The following is a 16,308-nucleotide window of genomic DNA, read 5'->3' as shown; positions in this document are numbered from 1 at the left end:
TGAGTCATTTTCGATGCATAAGTTGATTCTGTCGTTTGCAAGAGGAAGAGGTCAAGATGAAATGAAAGAAACCATGCTGAACGCCAAAGCACGTTTGTCTGCATTTTACGTCTCTCTTTTCGAGAAGCTAAATAAACAGTTTTTGACAGGACAATCCATGCAAGCATTTATTGATTTCTATGAAGAGAGGCAGAATATTATTCAGAGTCTTATGGAGAGCTGCACCGATCCTAAGACATGTGACGTTGCATTTGGTGTCCTGACAAAGGCGGAAATCTTTCTAGATTCCCTTTTCTGGTGCGAGGGAAAAATTATCGACAAAATTTATGATCACGCAACTGAAAAAGCTCAGGCGTTTGGAAAGAGCGTGTTCTATAGTCAGTTACTGTTGTCCTTGGCATTCAACGAAGTGACTTGGGGGATACATGGAAGATCGATGACGCTACTCTCTAAAGCCGAGGGCTTTTCTTTGTCGGTAGATGATAAAAGAAAACTCCTTTGTTATAAAGGCATCTGTCAACTGGTTTCAGGGAAAATAGATGACGGAGCTGAGAACTTACAAAAAGCTCTTTGCTTGGTGAGTGATAGCCCCGAACAGCGAATTCTCACAGTATTTGCACTGCAAATTCTTGTTACTTACTTTCTTTTCAAGAAAAAGAAAGCAACTTCTCTGGAGCTTTACACCACAGCCTTACATGAATGCAGAGCATTAGGAGACGCAAGTCTCCTTATTATTCCTCCAGTGAATAACAAAGAATTGAGAATGATCGAGGCAGATATGCCGGAACCAGACGCAACAACCACTCAACCACTTAGATTAGAAATGATTGTCGTTCTTAGCGAGGCAACAGAAAAGTTCTCTGATTATGAAACAAAGCAAGCAATAAGTAAATGTGTGCTAAAGATGTCAAATCAAACAGAGAAACAGATCCTCCCACACTCCGTTGGTTTATGGACCTTCCAGCGCAACATCAATCGGACACTTAAAAATGTACTAAATAATCCCGAGGAGGCATCAAAGTTGTGCGACACATGGATCAGGTATCATAAAATGACTTTAAAACAAAATGGAGAAGATAGCCCTGGAGATAAAGCTAAGCCCAACAAAAATCTTGACTTAAATTTGCATCAAGAAGGACTATTTAGAAATTATTTTGACCATGGCATGGCTCTTCGTAAGATGCAAAACTATTCTGAAGCCATTCAGTCCTTTCAACGCGCCCTTGACGTCGCAATAGATCTGTTTAACGAAGAACACCCAGACACAGCGGAGTGTTACTCCACTCTCGGAATAACCAGAGATGCTGCAGGGAATTTCTCCTTAGCACTTCAGTCCCATCAGCGTGCTCTTGAAATAAGGGTTAAAGTCCATGGCGAAGAACACCCAGACACAGCTCAAAGCTACTTCAACCTTGGAATAACACAACATGCCTCAGGGGACTTTTTTTCAGCACTTCAGTCCGAACAGCGTGCTCTTGAAATAAGAGTTAAACTCTTCGGGGAAGAACACCCAGACACAGCGTGGAGTTACTTTAACCTCGCAGTAACACAACATGCCTCAGGCGACTTTTTGTCAGCACTTCAGTCCCATCAGCGTGCTCTTGAAATAAGAGTTAAACTCTTCGGGGAAGAACACCCAGACACAGCGTGGAGTTACTTTAACCTCGCAGTAACACAACATGCCTCAGGCGACTTTTTGTCAGCACTTCAGTCCCATCAGCGTGCTCTTGAAATAAGAGTTAAACTCTTCGGGGAAGAACACCCAGACACAGCGAGGAGTTACTTTAATCTCGCAGTAACACAACATGCCTCAGGCGACTTTTTGTCAGCACTTCAGTCCCATCAGCGTGCTCTTGAAATAAAAGTTAAAGTCCTTGGCGAAGAACACCCAGACACAGCTAAAAGCTACTTCAACCTTGGAATAACACAACATGCCTCAAGAGACTTTTTGTCAGCACTTCAGTCCCATCAGCGTGCTCTTGAAATAAGAGTTAAAGTCCTTGGTGAGGAACACCCAGACACAGCTAAAAGCTACTTCAACCTTGGAATAACACAACATGCCTCAGGCGACTTTTTGTCAGCACTTCAGTCCGATCAGCGTGCTCTTGAAATAAGAGTTAAACTCTTCGGGGAAGAACACCCAGACACAGCGAGGAGTTACTTTAATCTCGCTGTAACACAACATGACTCAGGCGACTTTTTGTCAGCACTTCAGTCCCATCAGCGTGCTCTTGAAATAAGAGTTAAACTCTTCGGGGAAGAACACCCAGACACAGCGAGGAGTTACTTTAATCTCGCAGTAACACAACATGCCTCAGGCGACTTTTTATCAGCACTTCAGTCCCATCAGCGTGCTCTTGAAATAAGAGTTAAAGTCCTTGGCGAAGAACACCCAGACACAGCTAAAAGCTACTTCAACCTTGGAATAACACAACATGCCTCAAGAGACTTTTTGTCAGCACTTCAGTCCCATCAGCGTGCTCTTGAAATAAGAGTTAAAGTCCTTGGTGAGGAACACCCAGACACAGCTAAAAGCTACTTCAACCTTGGAATAACACAACATGCCTCAGGCGACTTTTTGTCAGCACTTCAGTCCGATCAGCGTGCTCTTGAAATAAGAGTTAAACTCTTCGGGGAAGAACACCTAGACACAGCGAGGAGTTACTTTAATCTCGCTGTAACACAACATGACTCAGGCGACTTTTTGTCAGCACTTCAGTCCCATCAGCGTGCTCTTGAAATAAGAGTTAAAGTCCTTGGCGAAGAACACCCAGACACAGCTGAAAGCTACTTCAACCTTGGAATAACACAACATGCCTCAAGAGACTTTTTGTCAGCACTTCAGTCCCATCAGCGTGCTCTTGAAATAAGAGTTAAAGTCCTTGGCGAAGAACACCCAGACACAGCTCAAAGCTACTTCAACCTTGGAATAGCACAAAATGCCTCAGGCGACTTTTTGTCAGCACATCAGTCACTTCAGCGTGCTCTTGAATTAAGAGTTAAACTCCATAGCGAAGAACACGCAGACACAGCTCAAAGCTCTTTCGACCTTGGAATAACACAACATCACTCAGGCGACTTTTTCTCAGCACTTTAGTCTGGTGAGCGTGCTCTTAAAATAAGAGTTAAACTTTTCGAGGGAGAACACCCAGACACAGCGAGGAGTTACTTTAGCCTCGGAGTAACCCAACATGCCTTAGGTAACTTTTTGTGAGCAATGCAGTCCAAACAGCGTGCTGTTGACATAGGAGTTAAACTCTTCGGGAAAGAACACCCTGACACAGCTTAAAGTTACTTTAATCTCGAACGTGCTTTAGGAACTTACTTTCAGCACCTTAGTCCAAGAAACGTGCTCTTGACATAAAAGCTAAACTCTCCGAAGAGGAACACAGATATAGTTCAAAGTTCCCTTTTTTAGGAGTAACCCAACATGCCTCTGGCTACTCTTTTTCAGCACCTCAGTGCTCGCCTAACCTTGCCAAGGGGATACACCGCTGAGCATTTCAGACTCGATCTACGCCCCTTTTAAACATCATAATTATACACGAACAAAATTCTGGCGTGCGTATTAGTCGAAAGCATGCCAGTCATTGCTCAACAGAGAAAATAAAAAAGACATTTGGAAATTTCAGAGCGACAAAGGGCTAACGCTAGAAACTTCAGCCTAGAAACTATTTACGGTGGTCAATTTGCTTAGGGTTTCTTTCCACCCTCAAAGGCCGAAAAAATCGATTTTTCTTTTATTTGACTAAAGTGAATTCAAGTATTTAACATAACGTTCCCATAAAAAAGTTCTTTTTCCTGAAATCTTCAAAAGTACCTGAGTTATTTAGAAAAAGGTACTTTCAAATAAAAGTTAAGAAATCAGGAAGGTGTCATAACCTTTGACCTGGGCGAATCTGAGGGAATTTTCGCGGCAACCACTCATCTTGAGATTCGTTTTTCATGTTCTTTGCATATTTTGTTTACATCGCGCACTTGAAAAAATTCACAATGGGGAGTTCTTTGCTTATGGAAAAATCTTTGCTCGTCAAAAAATCAAAAGCGGAAGAAAGTCCTAGATAGAAAAAAAGAAGAAAAAAAAAGTTTCACGCTAGCGTCCATATTTCGAACGAAGAAGTCATCGTCAAACCAAAATTTGCCATACATAATGTTAAAAACGAGGTGTTCCTTTATTTATGCAAATACCAGCCTTGATACAAATTGTATTTTGAAAGCTTTCTGTCGATCTGTTGCCTTGCTCCTCAGCAAATTTTCCTGTTTTTCCATTTTAGCCTTTGGCAACTTTTTCCTTTCATATGTCGTCCTCCTCAACGTTCCACTAAGCGAGCGAGTTAAAAGGAAAAAAACCGTGTCTGCAATGAGTTACTTTTCCCATGAAATCTTGATCCAGCTTCATCGACGCAGGGAGGTCCCATTAGTCGTGGTTACACTAGCCCTTTTACCAATGGGTAAATAGCGTTTACACACGGGCAAGGACGTTGTTTGAGCGTAACCGCTTTCCCCAGACCGATACTGACCTAGGGTTATTTCCATGGATACATCAAAAAGAACAAAAGAACTTCCCATGACACTTCCTGAACTGAAAATTGCGGTTTATCTGCTCCCTGAGGTGGCTTGGCCAATCATAAAGCAGAATGTAGCTAATACAGGAGATCGCCTGCAGTGTTTTGAGGTGACCTCCGATGCGCCTCGCTAATTTCGCGCCTTCTTCGGTGTCTTCTCGCAAAAAAACTGCTGGATTCTCATATTTATGAAGGACTGTCGTATAATAAGCAGGAGAATCACTGAACTTAAGCTTAATAGATCTCGATTCGTAACATCCATGTTGCTCTGTACTTTTCCTGCCAATTTGTCAGGTCAGTGAACTCATATCTAATTATAGTTGACCCTGAGGTAAGTCTTTTACTGTGGAACCGCATCCCCAAGGGTAACATGAAACCTGAGCTTAACCAAACCCAAGCCATTTACTCTCCGTAAGGCCCCAAACCCAAGGTGTGTGTAACCACCACTCTTCAGTTCAGGAACTGTCATGGGAAGTTCTTTTGTTCTTTTAGATGTATCCATGGAAATAACTCTAGGGTAGTTTCGGTCTGGGGAAAGCGGTTACACACAAAAACGTCCTTGCCCCTGGGCAAACGCTATTTACCCATGGGTAAAAGGGTTGGTGTAACCACGACTATTATTGTCCCATTGGTTTGCGGTTTCAGGAGGCAAGATCTCCTAGCGTGGCACGAATTGTTTGCGGACTTTTACGAGTTAAAGCCTCGCGTTTGTCAAATTTCGCCAAAACATTCCTGGAATAATGACAAAAGAAAGTATGTCGGCAAACTTTGATATTTGAGATATTTGAAATATTTGTCCTGTGGTGTCCATTTACGCAACGCGCCTCGCGTAGTTTTGGCTAGTTTTTTTCTCCTCATCATGTCTGTACTTCAATGAAACTTCTGAAATTAGCATACTGTGGAGATGTGGTCCACTGATTCAACATGTGGAATTTGGAAACGCAATGTTGTCTTCGTTAGTGAAGTACCAGCGTATTGTCCATCCAGTTCTGGTAAACAGAAGATCTAAAAGACCTTGTTTGTGTTATTCTAATGCGTATGCAACATTCTGCCCGTTGATTGGAGACATTCTTTTCAAGTTGAATCCTGGTCCCGACACTAATCAAGTTAATCATTGTTCTTCTAATCTGACCTTTTGTTTGTTGAACGCTCATTCTCTGAGAAATAAATCTGCATCCTTTTGTGATTATGTTCAAGATTGCGAAGCTGATATTTTTGCTATTACTGAAACACGGTTAACCCAGAATGATGCTGCAGTCTGCAAAGAGATCACTCCTAATGGGTACAGATTGTTTCATTGTCCTCGTACTGATCGTAGAGGGGGTGGTATTGCACTTTTATGTAGAGAGAGTCTCAACGTACGTCGACTGTCCACCGGTGAAAAGACTTCTTTTGAGTTTCGGCCTTTTATGCTCTCCACTTTTGATTTATTTTCTCATCTCAAGCTCTACGTTATGCAGACAGACTGAGCTTAACACCTATGGGAACATTGTAGGACGTCGTGGACTGGAGTTTTTGCGCAGTATATTAAAGAAAGAAGTGTTATTTCGATCTACTCTTCGCTTACCAGACATGCTTTTGGAGGTTTTTGCAATTCAGATGAGTTATGGATTAGCTTAGCCCGTGGAAATCTGCCTTGTGAACGGCCATCCTTCGTAAGGGTTCAAAATACCACTCCTGAGCCTTTTGTTTCTCTGTGGCGGTGCGGTCGCTAACGTGCCGGTTCACTGATCCGCGGCGAAAATATTTTAATCAAAGAATTTCATATTATCCTAACTCTTGTGCTAGTTTTAACTTTATGAAACTGTGTATTTCACTAAGTGGCGACATTCATCCATTACCAGGTCCAGATACCACTAGCAGTAGGATTGCTGTTATTGATGGGAATCGACAGACTCGTCGCATCCCTGACTCAGTTGGACACGTGAGCGCAAATTGTAATAGAATACAATTGACAAAGAATGCACAATCAACGGTGCATAAAAACCAAAACAAGCTCTTGGAAATAGCTCATCTTAACGCAGAGCTTCTCAAATGTAGACAACACTTCACTGAAACGAAAGAGTTTGCCTTGGAACGTGATTTTGATATTTTAACCATCTCGGAGACCTGGTTTAACTCTTCCGTGACCAACAGTGTCGTTGAAATCCCGGGATACAAGGTCTTTAGACTTGATCGCCTTGGAAAAGCAGGTGCCGGTGTATGTGCTCACGTGAAACCTACTCTGAAGGTAAAATTCCTGAAGGATCTCACGGAAATATCAGAATCCGGCCTACACCAGTTGTGGATTCAAGTTCAAAATAAGAAGCTTCGTTCATTGCTGGTTTGTATTGTTTACAGACCCCCGGAAATTGGAACTGCATGCCTAGAGAATGAACTGCTCCCAAAGTACATCGAAGCATTATCACGCAACGAGGACATTGTGCTAACAGGCGACTTAAACTGTGACCTTCTTTCAAACAATCCAAGGGGAGAAGTATTGCTGTCGTTTTGTGCAACTGAGACAAGCCAACTCGCGTGACTGAGAACTCACGCTCCTTATTGGATGTCATCTTGGTCTCTGACCCTGTCCTTGTCAAGTCGAGCGGTGTTCATGAAATACATTTTCTGGTTCATGCTGTTATTAACTTAAGATCACCCAAGCAAGCCCCAACCTACATCGTCACACGTAGTTTTCGGAATTATAAAGCCGATCAGTTTGCAAATGACATCGCGCACATCCCATGGGATACTATGAACCTGATAGACGAATCCGTTTATATCAGACTCGATGCATTTAATGACTTGCTGTTAGCGTGTCTGGACGACCATGCTCCGGTTAAAACAGTGAAAATACAACATAAACCAAACCCATTCATCACGGAGGACATAAGGGATTTGATGAAGGCGAGAGACCACCTTCACAAAAGAGCGAGAAGGACTGGGACGAGGGAAGATTGGGAGGTTTTTAAGGAGCTGCGAAATAGAGTTAAATTTGTTTTACGGATGGCGGAACGAGAGCACTACAATCATCAAATCTGTGAAAATTACTATTCGCAGTGCCCTCCCAAATAAATCAGGCCGCCCAAGCTTTACCAAGGACACAGATGCACTCGCTAATGGATTCAATCGCTTCTTTATATCTGTGGGACAGAAGGCCGCCGATGACTCTGCGGAGCTCGCTCGCCTTCAGGGCCTACCAACTACTCCTGTTTATCTCGGTTCAACTCATTATGATGAACTGTTTGACTTCAAAGCAATAACCAGTGAAGACGTGCGAAAAGTGATTATGGCTATGCCTTCTAATAAAGCTCCAGGCTATGAAAGAATTCCAGTGTTTGTGATCAAGGACTGTTTACCGTATATATTACCAACTCTAACTGCATTGATAAACTCTTCTTTTAGCAACTCTGTTTTCCCTAAGGCCTGGAAGAAGTCGGAAGTCGTGCCACATCTTAAAGATGGTGATCACGAGATTCCTAGTAACAATCGCTCTATTTCATTATTGCCTGTACTTTCTAAAGTGACCGAAAAGATCGCCCTGAATCAGTTCACTGATTATTTGACTCAACAAGTCAAACTCACCTGTCATTAAAGCGGAAACCGTAAACACCATTCTACTGAAACACTGAGTTTGCATGTCACCAGTCATATATATAAAGCGATGGATAAAAAGGAGATCACGGCTATGGTCCTAATCGACTTGAGCAAGGCTTTTGACAGCATATGTCATAGAACTCTCCTCACCAAGCTGAAAGGGCTCGGTGCGTCAAATGAAGCGTCAAAGTGGTTTGAGAGCTATCTTACAAACCGAAGGCAGTCAACACGACTCGGTAAATCTCGCTCTAGTGAGTTAACTGTCACACATGGCGTACCACAGGGTTCCATTCTGGGGCCTCTTATATTCAGCCTTTACATGAACGACCTACCGTCCGTTGTTAAGTTTTCAAGCGTAGAGTCATATGTTGATGACACAAAGGTTTATCTTTCGTGTTCATTGAATAATATTGACTCCTGCCTTGCAAAAGTCTTGGAAGATCTCCGACTTATTGCCTCCTGGTGCTGTACGAATAAGTTGCTTATTAATCCAGACAAAACTAAACTTTTTCTTTTTGGAACGAAACAGCTTTTAAGTGGGGTTCCTGATATCAGAGTCCCCTTTCTTGGGCAACAATTAATTCCTGTGTCCTCAGTCAAGGACCTGGGTATAATATTGGACTCGAACCTTACTTTTAATGAACACGTTAACACCCTGACCTCGTCTCTTATTTCTACCCTATGCCAGATAAGCAGAGCGAGGCACTTGTTTTCCAAATCAGTACTTACCACCATTCTGAATTGTCTAGTTTTTTGTAAACTGTTTTATCGCTCGACATTTTTGTCTGGAACGTTTGCGCACAACATGAACAAATTGCAACTTGTAGAAAACTTTGCTGCCCGTGTGTTGACAAACAGCAAGAAGTTTGATCACATCTCACCAGTGCTGCGGGCACTCTGTTGGCCTTCTATTAAGAACCAGTTATTAGTGCGTGATGTTACGATGCTATACAAAATAGTCAATGGCCTTGCATTACCATATTTAGAGTGTTACTTCAACAAAAGATCAGCTATCCACAGCTACAATACTAGATCTAGAGACAACTTAGTTGTACCCTTTTGTAGGACAGCCACAGCACAGAGGTCTTTTAGTTATAGAGCAATCACTGCCTGGAATTCTCTTATAAGTGTAGAAACGAAAAATAGCGCAACACTCTCAGTTTTGAAGCGTGCAGTAAAGCGCGAAATAAATGACAGTCCGTAGGAATCTTTTTTAGGTATAGAATTTTAAGATTATTTTAGTTATTTATTTGTATTTGTTTCTTTATCATGATATTATTGTAACTTTTATAGGTACTTTTATTCGATTTCCAATTATTGTTAATTGAATCGGAAGAGCCACTGGGTGGAGATTTAATAAACTTATTTACTTACTTACTTAGTTTTCTGAATATATGATTGATGGTTTATCTTTACGGCTTAGACTTGTGGTTGTGTACAGACCACCGTATTCTGCTGCTCACCCCGTTACTTCAAGTACTTTTTTTCCTGAATTTAGTGAATACCTGGAATCATTGGTACTATCTAAAGTGCCAATTTGCATATATGGTGACTTCAATGTTCATCTTGATGTCAGTGATGATGCGGATACCATTGCGTTTGCGGATCTATTGGAATCGTTGTGTCTTACTCAACACGTAAATTCACTTACGCACGTAATGGGACATATTTTGGATCTGATAATTACTCGCAGCTCTGACAATATCATTAAAGGTACACCTTCCCCGGATAGCTTTCTTTCCGATCACTGCTCCGTTTGGTGCTGTCTTAATGTTATGAAAGTACTGGCTACTGTTAAACATATCAGTTTCAGGAAGCTCAAGTCCCTGGATTTAGTTTTAAAAACGATGTTACTAGTAGTGATTTGTGCAACATCGGTTCAAATGATTGTAATGAAGTTGCAGAGCTGTATAACAACTATATGCACTCCATTTTGGATCGTCATGCACCGATGACATCAAAAAGAGTGCTCGCTCGTCCAAGCGCTCCTTGGATGAGCAGTAATATCATAGAAGCTAAGAGTCAACGTCGAAAAGCAGAGATAAAATGGAGATCTTCCAAATGTCAGTCTGATCTAACTGTGTTTAAGAGAAAAAGGAACCATGTGACTTTTCTTATGAATGAGGCTAGGCGGGTCTATTATATTATTCTCATAGCAGAAAATAGCCTCGATCAAAAACATCTGTTTAAAGTAAGCAAGAAACTCTTGAACATCACAAATACCCCAGTTTTGCCACCGCATGAAGACAAACAGAAATTAGCTAACGAGATGGGTATGCTTTTCATTAAGAAATCGCCGATATTCGTTTAGACCTTGATAATTATGATGAACAACAAACCTCCACAGACCACGATTCTAATGACATCGAAATTGATTCTCTACTCTTCAAGTTTAGTTCTCTGTCTCAAGAAGAAGTGCATGACCTGGTTTGAGCATCCAGTGAGAAGTCTTGTGGCTTAGATCCAATTCCCACGAAGCTATTGTTAGACTGTTTAGATGTTCTCCTTCCAATCATCACTAAGATGATCAATTACTCCTTAGAAAACGGTGACTTTCCCTCTGCATGGAAAAATGCTTTGGTTCTGCCTTTGCTCAAGAAAGATGGTTTGGAACCTATATTTAAAAATTATAGGCCTGTCAGTAATTTACAGTTTGTGTCCAAACTTGCTGAAAGTGCAGTTGCTAAACAACTACATCATCACATGGTGGCGAATGATTTGTTTCCAGTGTTACAGTCTTCGTGCAGAAAGTTTCACGGTACTGAAACCGCACTCTTGAAAGTGAAATATGAAATTCTATTAAATATGAATAAACAGCATGTCACACTGCTTGTTTTGTTAGACTTGAGTGCGGCATTTGACACCACTGAGTATTGTACTTTACTGGAGAGACTTAAATCTGGGTTTGGGATTCGTGGTACAGCACTGTCATAGTTTGCATCTTATCTAAGTAACAGATCCCAGCAAATACTTATTGATGGTTCCCTCTCTATGAACTTTGAACTGTCTTGTGGTGTCCCTCAGGGCTCATGCCTCGGTTCATTATTGTTTGTATTGTATGCGAGCAAGATTTTTCAAATCGTGGACAAACATCTGCCTGGCATTCATTGTTATGCAGATGACAGCCAACTTTATTTGTCCTTCTGCCCCAATGCCAGTGTTAACCAAGATGTTGCTTTGGCTAGAATGGAAAGCTGTATTGCTGATATTCGTAATTGGATATTGAATGATAAATTGAAACTGAACGACAACAAGACTGAGTTTCTGATTATTGGTACACCCCAGCAACTCGCTAAAGCAACTATTTCCAGTCTCCGTGTTGGCAACTCAGCAATTACGCCCGTGTTATCTGCAAGGAACTTGGGCTCATGGTTCGATGCAAAACTCACAATGGCAACTCACTTAATAAGAACATGCAACTCTGCCTCTTACTAGTTATACGATCTGAGGAGGATAAGAAAATACTTGTCTAAAGAGAACACAAAAACTCTGGTCCATGCCTTCATCTCAAGCAGAATTGACTATTGCAATAGTTTATTGTATGGTGCCCCGGAATATCAAATCAACAAATTGCAACGTGTTCAACACATGTGTGCCAAACTAATATGCAATGAAAGTAAATATTGTCAAATTACTTCTTTACTGATGGAGTTGCACTGGTTACCTATTAAGTTAAAAATTGAATTTTAGATTGTATTAATTGTTTTCAAGATTTTTAAGGGTTTTGCACCGTCTTATTTAAGTTCTCTAATTAAACGCAAGCCCGAGTCAAGATATAATTTAAGGAATTCCAGGGATAAGACCTTACTCAGTTATCCTAGTTTTAAGTCTAAGGCAACACTTGGTGACTGGGCATTTATGTTTGCGGCACCAAAGCTGTGGAATAATTTACAAAGGGATATACGAGAATCTAGTTCTATTAATAGTTTTAAATCGAAGCTTAAGACGTTTCTTTTAAGGAAGCATTTTATAATTGATAAAGTTTTTATAGTTATTTATTCATTGATAAATTTTAAATAGAACATTTCAAGTAGTAGTTGTTAGTTTATTAATTAATTAATTAATAATTAGTTATTACTTATTATGAATCGTATTGAATTGTTATTTTGTATTCCAATTATCATTATTATTATTATTATTTTTATTTTATCTTTAGTTTATTGTAATTATTATGTTACGGCTCATTTGCATATATATACATAGAATTTGCGCCTTAGAAGTCAATAAATTATTATAAAAGATCTTTAATATCACCTCAATGCTTCATTGAAGAAAGTTCATTAAAGTTATGTCTTAATCTGAGTTTACTTGAGATAAAATGTCATTTCTGATGTTGGAGTGACATAGGAACATATAAGTTGAAGAGGTTTCCATGACATCATAGAGGTTTCGGATTACTCAAGCGTTTCGCGGGAAAATTAAGTCATTAAAAATCGGTCAGTCTTATGTTTCACTAATTTCTTTTTGAGTCCTCTTAGCATTTCCGCGATATCACTTTGCTATGCTAGTTGCAAAAGAAGAGCAAGATTTTATCAGCAATTCTTCAGCCGAGAACTACAGAGCTTTACTGGCTTAGATTTCTAAATTAGTAACCGATTCAGCCGAGAAAGCCGCTGACCAACAACTGAGAGAAATAAAGAAGTTTAGAAGAAAAGAACCGAAGTCATTTAAGCGTAAAGGAAACGAAATTCAATACAAATTCAACGCAGAGCTGCAGGATTCCTTGGACGAAGCGAAGGCACACATTAAAAAGGAAGCAGTTGAGAAAGCCAAGGATTTGCTATCAGAAGGTACGTTACTGCTCACAAATAGACAGAAGTTAATCTTATTACCAGATAAATCTGAGTTTGGTTGGAAAACGGTGGAAGAATGTTTACAGCAAGGGCTCGCAGAAAATGAAGATGACGGGAACATACGTCGGGCCGAAGAAAGAGGTGAGGAAGCTTTGAAGTCTGCTTCCACCAGAAAGACGGCTAAGCAAGTTTCATCAGGTTCTGCCCTTCGAGTCCACGTTTTTCTCCACCGAGCCATTGGGCTTCTTTCGGGTTGAAGTTCCTGGCGTGGCCAGCGTGACCGCCAATACCTTTTTAAGTCGCTCCTCCACTGATCGCCCGTCAAGACCGGGAAATTTCATCGCTTTTAGCAAATTTGGTCATTGTAGCCGGTCCGAATACTACCTGATCGCTCCTTCTGGATCCATTAGAGGTATCTTGATGGCAAATCACTGACGAATTCATTCGTTGACGAGCAAAGTAAGTCTGATATTTCTGTTATATACCCTTTTTGTGATTTGGAAAGTCTTTTATGTCGAGTTCTTTTCCGAGATTCCGAGAGCTATGAGCTTGAATCGCCAGGTGGTAGTGGTAACTATGACTCTGATGTCCCACAAGTTTCTTTTAAAGGGAAGCTGAGGAGCCGGGGTTTGTTGCTGAGACTATTTCGGAGCTCTTATGTGATATCGCGTCGAGGAAATATTCGTTGCTGCTGATATTGTCAATCCATTGAGTATTTCCGTTCAAGCCAACGGTTTAAAAAGAGACTTATTTTGGATTTGAGGCATGTTGATTTGCATATATCTAAACAGAAACTTACAATCAAGAGTGCTTTTTTCAAAAGTTATTTTGCTTTTTCCTTTGATTTGAAAGCAGGCTATAACCATTTTGATATTTTTCCGAATTGTCACAAATATTTGGCTTTTCGTGGGATTTTGGCACAGGGTATGTCAGACATTTTCAATTTACGGTTCTGCCTTTTGTGCTTTCTAGTGCACCTTTTACTTTCATAAAGCTTCCTAAACCTCTGGAAACCCATTAAAGGAAACAAGAAACTCCAGTCGCTATCTTTTTCGATGACGGTATCGGAGCGGGTTCCTCGTAAAATTCTGCTGTGTCCAACAAGTTTCTGTTGAAGGAAAGCTGAGGAGCCGCGGTTTTAGTTTGCTGAGGCTACTTCGGAGCTTTTGTGTGATAATTGCGTCGAGGAAATATTCACTCCTCCTGATATTGTCAATCCGTTTAATGTTTCCGTTCAAGCTAACGGTATATAAAGAGACTTATCTTGGATTTATGGCATGTTGATTTGAATATATCTAAACAGAAGTTTAAGGGTGAGGGGTTGCATACCATCAAGATTGCCTTGCCCAAAAATTATTATGTTTTTTCGTTTGATTTGAAAGCAGTCTATCACTATGTTGATATTTTTTCGAATCATCACAAATATTCATACAGCATTTTCATGGAATTTTGGCACAGGGTATGTAAGACATTTTCAATTCACGGTTCTGCCTTTTGTGCTTTCTAGTGCACCTTTTATTTTCACCAGGCTTCTCAAACCTCTGGAAACCCAGTGGAGAAGACAAGGAATTCCAATCGCTATATTTTTCGATGACGGTATTGGGGCGGGTTCCCCGTTGAATTCTGCTAAGATTAACAATTCCATTGTTCGCGCAGATCTTTCACACCGTAGCCTCGAAATTCACAAAGAAAAGTTCAATTGGGAGCCCGAGAGAAAATTTTCTTGGATTGGCTATAATCTTGACACTAAAACGAGGCTCAGTTTCGCAAGCTGTTGACCCCTAGCTGTGGAAATGTCACACAAATCATGACCAGGAATCTGTAAAATCTTTAACCTGGAGGGAAATGATCACCATAAAAATTCGCCCTCGATTCCTTTGAAGGTCGTCTGGTCGGTCGGAGAGTTCGCTACAACACAGGTAAAAAAATGTCGTGAGGATCGTTCAAGTTGGTAGCATGATAAAATTTTTTCTTTTATGCTCCAGTCGCCAAATTCAGTTGAATATTTCTTTTGTGCCGCGCGATCGTGAATCCCACGTAGATTTTGAAGTCAGATAGTTTACTTTGACGATTACCCGATTCGTGATGACATTTTTCTTTTCCTCGAGACCTCTGGGGTCCACATTCGGTTGACAGATTTGCTTGTCATTATAACACCAAATTGCCAAGATTTAATTCCAGATTCCTCCAACCCGGCACAGAAGCTGTGGATGCGTTTACGTAGGATCGGCCATCAGAGAAGAACTGGCTTGTCCTACCTACCGCACTCGTTGGTTAAGTGGGGAGTCATATGAGTGATTGTGAGGCAGTTGGTTCTTTAATCGTAACTTTGTGGAAGTCCGCATATTTTCCGCCATTACTATGCGGCGATGATGCGCATTTCAATTTCTTTGTAAGGAATTGGCTGTTTCTCTCTCTCTGTTTCAACAAATCGAATTTGTTCATTAAAGGCAAAGCAAAGAACAAATTGTTCGGTACCAAGGCATTCAAGTCACGATGCTTGGCGCTTCGTATTGATTTTGCTGGTAACAATTTTCGCTCCTCTTTAAGGAGCGTTTTTGTACCTCCCCTAATGGCTATTGTATGGCTTGCCAGTCTTGTGTACCCTGAGGTGTCGATGGTCTTTCCGAATCGTGACTCATCGAAGATTGTATTGAAGTTTACGTTTCTTGACTGAGTTTCTAGTATGTTTGTTGTTAGTATTTAAAGCATATTTTGGTTACAGTTAAAGTGTGTATTTTGAAGGAGATTGTGCAGATTTATTTTGTATGACATGTTCGGTTGAAGACTGTGTAGCCCCCTGTTGGTGTTTGGCTGTATTGTAATGACGCCCCTCGGTGGAGCTATATGTTTGCGCATTGTTTGGCTGTTGCCTAACAAACGCAATGCGTGGGACTGCTTAGAACGAGAACATTCGACCGGTCGCTGACAATGTCTTGTTCCTGCTGTTTCATTCGCCATTAGTTTCTTGTTCAGAGTGCCTACACCGGAAATGACGTAACCGTCTTGTTTACAGTCCCAGCGAGTGTGACTTCTCCGTTGTTTTCTCATCGACTCGACTCAATTCAGATCTTAAATTCCCTCAATCATGCTCTTTGTTTGCCTCCCTTTTCTGTTTTTTTTTTCTTTTCCTTATAAACGTGTTTAATAATAACCTGTGGCATTGCCTTAGCGAGCTGAGTGACCTGTCACTGAGAAGTCTTGCGTCCAGACTGGAGTCAAGTGTCGTTGCGTCGAGAGCACCAGGTACCACCGAAGCCTACCGGAGAGCTTTTCTTTGGTGGAAGGAGTTTGCCAGTTCCAAGACGGAGATCTGTGCGTTTCCTGAGAATTTAGAGCATGTGGCTTTATACTTTCAGCATTTACTGCATACC

The 16,308-nt window shown here is 41.0% G+C and overlaps 3 protein-coding genes across 3 annotated transcripts in view; all 3 read left to right on the top strand.

Moving 5' to 3' along the window:
* The window catches only part of LOC131790872 (uncharacterized), a 12,553-nt gene extending 9,456 nt beyond the window's left edge, over nt 1–3,097 (top strand). The window contains exon 3 of the mRNA XM_066159405.1: nt 1–3,097. This exon is cut by the window's left edge and continues 982 nt beyond it. Within this exon, the coding sequence (XP_066015502.1) occupies nt 1–3,097 (3,097 nt within the window).
* Nucleotides 1–16,308, top strand: part of LOC131783209 (uncharacterized) — a 227,665-nt gene that overhangs the window by 183,520 nt on the left and 27,837 nt on the right. The gene's annotated exons all lie outside the window — the stretch shown is intronic.
* Nucleotides 9,536–13,191, top strand: LOC136277375 (uncharacterized). Its single transcript, XM_066159404.1, has 5 exons — nt 9,536–9,778; nt 9,949–10,414; nt 10,684–11,058; nt 11,260–11,415; nt 12,743–13,191. Exons 1-5 carry the CDS (start codon nt 9,536–9,538, stop codon nt 13,189–13,191), a joined length of 1,689 nt encoding a protein of 562 aa, XP_066015501.1.

Source organism: Pocillopora verrucosa, chromosome 12 (genome assembly GCF_036669915.1).
Source record: "Pocillopora verrucosa isolate sample1 chromosome 12, ASM3666991v2, whole genome shotgun sequence".
In the NCBI taxonomy this organism is placed as follows: domain Eukaryota; kingdom Metazoa; phylum Cnidaria; class Anthozoa; order Scleractinia; family Pocilloporidae; genus Pocillopora; species Pocillopora verrucosa.
This window is presented reverse-complemented; position numbering and strand designations above follow the sequence as displayed.

Coding starts and splice junctions, on each gene's coding strand:
- LOC136277375 (XM_066159404.1), top strand. CDS start 9,536: ATGATTGATGGTTTATCTTTACGGCTTAGACTTGTGGTTGTGTACAGA. Junction 9,779..9,948: donor CGTTGTGTCTTACTCAACAC/GTAAATTCACTT, acceptor TAAACATATCAG/TTTCAGGAAGCTCAAGTCCC. Junction 11,416..12,742: donor GACTGAGTTTCTGATTATTG/GTACACCCCAGC, acceptor TAACCGATTCAG/CCGAGAAAGCCGCTGACCAA.